Source organism: Ctenopharyngodon idella, chromosome 23, assembly GCF_019924925.1.
Source record: "Ctenopharyngodon idella isolate HZGC_01 chromosome 23, HZGC01, whole genome shotgun sequence".
Classification (NCBI taxonomy): domain Eukaryota; kingdom Metazoa; phylum Chordata; class Actinopteri; order Cypriniformes; family Xenocyprididae; genus Ctenopharyngodon; species Ctenopharyngodon idella.
In genome coordinates this window covers 1,588,570-1,595,884 of record NC_067242.1, presented here as the reverse complement: position 1 = coordinate 1,595,884, position 7,315 = coordinate 1,588,570, and the positions used below count along the sequence as shown (strand labels likewise).

Below are 7,315 nucleotides of genomic sequence, written 5' to 3'. Positions count from 1 at the left end.
TGACTCACTCACCAAGACGGTGACTTACCGCCACCTACTGGTGATTTTAGTTTAATATGTAGAAGTATCATTTCATTTTGGTCATCATTGCATATTTCTCTATTCTCTATTTTATTTAAAACATTATTTATTTTAAAAAGGTATTTATAAAGGTAAAAAAAAATACACTGAAAAATCAATTTAACGGGGCAACTATTGTTCCTTAATGGAAAAGGTGTGACCGCAGTCTAAGTGGAAGAGAGGGGGTACGCAGAAAGATGTTAAATGCTTCAGGGGGTACTCCACTCTAAAAAGTTTGAGAACCACTGGTCAAGAGGGTAAATGTCATGCCGATTGGAAAAAAATGTTTATCTTTTAGACAATTTTTCTTTGTTGTAAAACAATGTTTTGTTTGGTTTTTATCATGTCTAAAGGACAAATATTTTCTAATAAATTATTTATTTTACTAGCTATCTTTTATACATAAGTGCACATTTTTGTCTGTAAAGCTATTTATTATATTTTGTAAAGATTTGAAGTATTACTTGGATACAATATCTACCTCCAGCAATGTTAAAGCCTTAAAATCGATATCATTGTGTACATCTTATAATATTGGTTCTTACTTTCCTATAATGTACAGTTGACAGTACGCTCTGTTACCTTTTGCCTGGCTGTTAAAAAGTGCCTTTTGAGGCACCTTTACTTTATATAATGTAATGTATATTTATATATCTTTTGTATGTTTATTTTTTGTTTGTTCATTTTACTTTTTGTTTTGTGATTTGGTTGTCAATAGGGTTGTATATTTTGTGTATACTTTATAAACCTGATTAAAAAATTAAAAAAAAAAAAAAGATAGAAAGAAAGGCCATGCTGAATGCTTTGAACAATGGAGGTAATTGGTGAAATTGTGGAGGAACTAATGATGCTCGTGCAGCAAGTTGACGACAGCTCATACTCCACAGATTTCCTCTTACTCAGAAGTCATTTAGTGTTGAACAGGATAAATGAGTTTGTCGCCTTGACAAACGGCAGCATCAGTAATGTTGTCTTTGCCAACCTCAGTAAAGTGGCTGACAGGCTTTTTGTGAGGGACAGAACAACTAAAGGACCAGGACGTCCTTTGATGGATATACCACCAGAGACGATTGAGCAGAATACTACGTTGTATGTGGGTACTCATGTGTCCAGCTTGTACGCCTGCTTGGAGTATCTAAGCGAACCATTCGTAGAAGACTAGAACAGCATGGATTAAGGTACATACAATTTTCATAAATGTGTGCTTTATGGAGATAAAAAAGCATTTGGAATGTATGGCACTGTATATAATTTATAATATATAACAAATATTAATCCCACAGATTGTCAGATGATATATATTTTTGTATAAGGCAATAATAAAAGCATAAATACCTAACACGATCAAAGCAATCCATTAAAAACAACCCTTACAAAAATTACCCACAGTTTTATTGTTTTTTGTGTGTGTATTGATTACCATTTGTATAACTACACAAATACCTTAGTTAAAGTATGGTTTTTGTAGAAAACCATGGTTAATTTGTGGTTACCATTGAATAACTACAATAGCCATGTTTTTTGTTTTTTCCTTAGTAAAACCATGGTTAATTTTCGTAAGGGAAGTCAAAAGTAGCTGCCATATATATGTTTTATGCTGTAGGTATTAATATTCATTATATGTACAGTGCCATACATTCCAAATGCTTTTTTCCCCATAAAGCACACATTTATGAAAATTCTATGTACCTTAATCCACGCTGTTCTAGTCTTCTACGAATGGTTCGCTCAGATCCTCCAGGTGTCGTCAACTTGCTGCTGAGCATCATATATTCCTCCACAATTTCACCGATTACCTACATTGTTCAAAGCCTTCGGCATGACATTTCTTTATTATTATTATTATGACTGCAAACAGTACAGGGATGACATTTATGACTTTTACAGTTTACAGCTCCTGATAATACAATGCTATATCAGATATGTACAATAACATTTGTAGAAAAAAAATAACATTATGATGTCCAGAAATCAACTTTATTAGTATACTGAGAACTAATGTTTAATGTGATTCATTCATAAATTCATACAGTTTCATTCTTACATCTACTATATCTGTAATACAATAGTCCCAAGATTCTCCACGTTAGTGAATAAATACATAGATCCACTATCAATGTTTGAATTCTCTACTGGTCTAGTGGTAAAATTTTTGTTAACCATGTCAAAGGCTCTGGGTTCTAATCCACCCTTGTCACAGACCTGCCAGGCTCTTCCTTCAGCCAATCACAGCGCACTCCCTCACCAGAGTGCTAACACACACACCTGATCCCCATCATCACGCAATCACCACCAGATACTGCACTTACCTCAGTTCACTGTCCGGTCTTGTTGATACAAGGACTACTTTTCCAATGCTCCAGCTCATTGAGAATACTTACCATTACCGTTCCAACGTGTCTCCCAGTCTTCGTGCAAAGTATCTGTGTGTGTGTCTCCCTACCGTCTCCGTGAGTTCACTCCACCACTTCGCCTTCAACCGTCCACGAGTCATCCACCTGCGAAAGAAAGGACAGTATTACCACTTCTGTTTCACCATCTCAAATATCCATTTAACCATTACTTACCTGCACTTCTGTTATTCCTTGCTGTTTGGAAATAAACTCAGTTATTCCTGCAAACCTGTTGTCTCCTACCCTTCTGTCTGTGACAACCCTCATATAGTTTTTTTTTTTTTTTTTTTTTTTTTTTTTTCTCCTCATTAAAATCAAAGATGTTCATCAATGACTGTACATCAAAAGCAGGGACACGTTTGTGTGCATTTTGTTTTGTGATTTCACCAGATTTCACAACCGGGGGTACCAGAAATTACAAACTTCAAGTTTAAGTATTCTTATCTTTTATTTTAGTAGAGAAGCTCCCTTAAGAATTAAGGTCCCTTTGCTGTTCCCTTTTGACTTGTGTAAAGACTATTTTTTGCTATCACAATAATCTCCTGTTTGAGCTACATATTAGGACCTAACCCATTCACACTTTGTGTATGATTTCACCAACCGCCAAGAGATCCACATAACTTTTCTAGTTTTATCTAGAAAGTATCTTTATCTACAATAAATATTAATTATTTATATATAGAAAAAATGGAATTTGATGTGATTAATATCCTGATCCTCTCTCAGGTTGTATGGGGATTGAATGGTTGGATCCAAATAATACAATTTCAGACCCCCAGACCTAAACCAGCTCCTCTAAATAATAATTATTCATCCACAATATCTGCTCTTGACATGGGAATCAGTGAGGAGGAGTGGGAAAGGCTACAGAAGGCTCTGGACTGGCCCGGTCCAGATGAAGAAATCACTCAGCTGGATCTGAGCACAAGTCCAGTCCACTCAACATTCTCTATTGTGGGACTCAAGGAGAGTTACAAAGTGGGAGAAAAGATCTCCGTTACCATCACAGCCAGAGACCACAACAAGAACCTGAAAAGATATGGAGGAGATTTCTTTAAAGCAAAACTATTCAATTCAAAGCTAAAGGTGTGTTTATTTTATAATATACTGTATATTATTTTATAACCAATTTTTTATACAAAAAATAAAAATAAAAAAAGCCAACATTTGTCACATTGAGTTTTATTTGCCTGTTGTTGGTTTATTTACAAAATATTACTTATTATGTTTAGGTTTATAAGCTTGCTTTATCTACAGACATTAGTTTTCTGCATTACACTTTAACCTTCTCCATTCTTCTTGAAGGCGAGTGTGTACGGGGAGGTTGTGGATCACCGTAATGGGACTTACTCTGTTGCTCTTCTTCTGCCCTGGGAAGGTCAGGCACAAGTTTATGTGCGTCTAGAGCACTCCAGTGAGGTTGTGCAGATTCTAAATAAATACAGGGAGTCCTCATTCCCACGCAGCCAGTATATTGGCCACTTTGAAGGGCCAGGACCCAATAAAACCAGGATCAGTGAAGTAGTACAATGTAATCTTAAGTGGGGTGCAGATGGAAGTTGGAGGAAAGGCGACTGCTGCTGTGAGTATAAGGATATAAAAACAGGGACGGTGTGGCAGTGTGAGAGACCGAAGAAACTTTCTTGTGACAACCTGGTTCATCACTCTACCGGGGCTTTGGAAAGCCCATTAACTCCTTTTGAGACACAATTTTTGACAAAGTAAGTGGGAAATGGTTCAAAGCAACTTCCAGAACTTTGAAAAAAAAGTTTATAAATGTATTTTTATTTTATTTATTTTTTTTCTCCACAGGATTTTAACAAATGTCACTATTACTGGAGACACACAAATCATTAATGTCCTTCCCAACAATGCAGCCATTGGTATGTTCACATATGATCTGTGTATGTTTTGAACATTTCTATTTAATATTTGGAAAGAAATAAGGAGAAAGGAAATAATGACTTTTAGCAAACCGAAAACAAGAATTCAGCTCATATTTGATTTAATTTTGTCATTAATTCTTTCCAAACAGGAAATAGTCAAAACATACAAAGAGAGATAAAATCAAATGTTGTTACAGAAAATGCAGAATTTACGTGATTACAACACTGTCTTTTCAAGTAAATGTTTCTTTGCTTTAGGCACAATGGAGAGATGTAGATCTGGCCTGACAACACCAGTTCCTGCAGGGTTCTATCTGAAAGATGTCTGGAATTCTTTTGTATGCAACACCCAACAGTTAAATTCTTCACAAATGGGAAATTGTCTTAAAAACAAGATTGTCTACATGATGGGAGACTCTACCACAAGGCAGTGGTTTGAGTATTTCGAAAGAAAAGTGCCAGGTAAGTTATTCAGTGACATAAATGGCTTTAATTTGGGGGTGACTGACTTTTTCCTCTCTCTTAAAAAAAAAAACAAACAAAAAAAAACTTTCATGTTATTTAAGGCTTTGTAGCATGAATGTACAGAACTAAAATACAGAGGCCCCACAAAGTGAAGTTAGTTCTTGGAAAAGTTCATGCAGCATTTGTTTGCAGATGCTACTAGGTATATTTTGTATCTAATGCAATGACAATGAGACTTAAATCAGTGGAATCAGTGCACATAAATCAGTGCAACTTAAAGGGATAGTTCACCAAAAATTAAAATTCTGTCATCACTTATTTACAAACCTGTTCTTTATTCAGTGGAACACAAAAGAAGATTAAATAAATAAATAAATAAATAAATAAAATTGTCCACTTTTTTCCTCATACATTGAGGGGGGTTGAGTGACAAGGCATAGCCAGAGGCCCAGAAGTCAGTGTTGCAACCAGGTGGATGATTGACCAAGGCGGAGCTGGAGGGACGAGGGAGCCCGCTGGAGGCTGAGGGATGATGGACCATGGTGAAGCCCAGGGAGCAAGGAGCCAAGGTGGAGCCGAAGGATCAACAGGCTGAGGTGGAGTCATGTGCTCGGAGGTCCTCACACCAGGGTGCATCAGGAAACCAGGCAGCCTGAGGTTGAGCCAAGGAGTCAGGCAGAGCAAGAGGAGGAGGACTGGACAGGACCAGTGTAGGCAGGGCCAAGGAGTTTGAAGGTGTAGCCAGAAGAGGAGGGAGTGGTAGGCCGGTTGGGATAAGTGACGACAAAGGAGACTTGAGGCTGGGTGGGACCAGTGGTGACAAAGGAGACTTGGGGCCGAGCGGGTCCAGTGGTGATGAGGAAGACTCGGGCCGGGTGACAAAGGAGACTTGGGGCTGGACGGAACCTGGGGCGATGAAGGAGACTTGGAGTAGGATGGAACCAGGTGTGGAGACAGGGCTTGAAAATAGGAGGGGATCAGGAAATCCAGGAGTTCACATGGGGAGGAATCAATTTCAGGGCTAGGAGAATGAATGGAACTCTGCTCCACGATATCCAAGTCCAACAGCACTCCCTCAAGGATGAACATAGATACCAGCTCACACACCTGGTCAGACTCAGCAGGCTCATGCTCTGGGGTGGGCTCTTGTTTGTTGTTCATGCAAGTAGAGAGTGCAGGTTTGGGCACTGGGATGAACAGTGGCTCAGACTGCTCGCACACCTGGTCAGACTCGACGGGCTGTGGGCTTAAGTACATAGTTAAATTAGGAACCAAACAAGACTCAAACAAGGTGAACATAATCAATTAACCAATGAGTAACTATGGAAACCAACTAGCAACAGGAACAAAGGGAACAGAAACTAAACACAGGAAGGAAACATGGGAACCAAAGGATAGACAACATAAGTGTCCACACTTAGAACATAACTATTACAGAGTTTGAGTAAGTGATGCATTTTTATTTTTGTGTGCACATGCTTTTTGGGGCTGCTGTATACAAAAGCAAAAGCAACTTTGTAAAGCTGTTTAAGAAATTAAAGCAATGATTCTAATGTAAGTTTTACTTACTAGGCATAAAAAGAATGGACCTCCACACTCCTCGTTTGGGTGGACCCCTGATGGCTGTAGAGTTGGAAAATAATATCATTGTTCACTGGAGGCCACACAGTGCTCCTTTGCGATTTTGTAAAATGCCCATTACTGACCTGCATTATATCGGCAATGATATTGATGAAATAGCTGGTGGTCCTCATGCAGTCGTTGTCTTCACAATCTTTGCCCACCGGGTGTTTCACCCAATAACATTTTATGTGCATGAAGTGGCCAAAATCCGTCAGTCTGTAGTTGCTCTGCTGAGTCGTGCACCAGAGACTACCGTCATCATCAAGTCTGGAAACACTGGAGGACTAAAGGTACAATTGCTTATTTTCCAATCATTCTCTGTTTTCAATAGTTTTCTGTATTGTGTTCATGTGATAATATTTATGGTTAACAAGAAAATATGGCAAAAAAAAAAAAAAAAAAAAAAAAAACGGTGGTTAACAAAAAAATATTTTTTTTTTGGTGTTTTTTTTTTATTGAAAGTCTACAAACACTGGGGTTCAAAGATGCTCAGTATATTTAGGCAACACAGTACTCATACCACTTTTTCCAACTGATGTAAAATTCCTTTCTTTAAAGGGATAATTTATTCAGAAATGAAAATTTCATTCCAAACATGTACTGTATGACTGACTTTCACCTGTGAAACACAGAAGAAGAAGTTTTGCAGAATGTCCAAGCTCTTACAATGAAAGGAACCAATGAAAGGCTATCAAACTGCAAAAAGGAGATCAAGGGGATCATAAAACATAAAGTCCATGTGGCTTTAGTCTTCTGAGGCAAAATGTTCTGTGCAAGAAGCAGAATGAAATGTTTTTTTTTTTTTTTTTTGCATGGAAAAATAAGCTTGGATACTGTGCTATAAATATAGATCTCAAAAAACATGAGTATGAGTGGATGAATTTTTTT

General features: G+C 37.7%; 1 protein-coding gene across 1 annotated transcript; it reads left to right on the top strand.

Moving 5' to 3' along the window:
- The first annotated feature begins 3,287 nt into the window (after positions 1 to 3,287).
- LOC127506486 (NXPE family member 3-like) lies at positions 3,288 to 4,503 on the top strand. Its single transcript, XM_051883047.1, has 2 exons — positions 3,288 to 3,539; positions 3,759 to 4,503. Exons 1-2 carry the CDS (start codon positions 3,288 to 3,290, stop codon positions 4,176 to 4,178), a joined length of 672 nt encoding a protein of 223 aa, XP_051739007.1. The 3' UTR covers positions 4,179 to 4,503.
- The last annotated feature ends 2,812 nt before the right edge of the window (positions 4,504 to 7,315 follow it).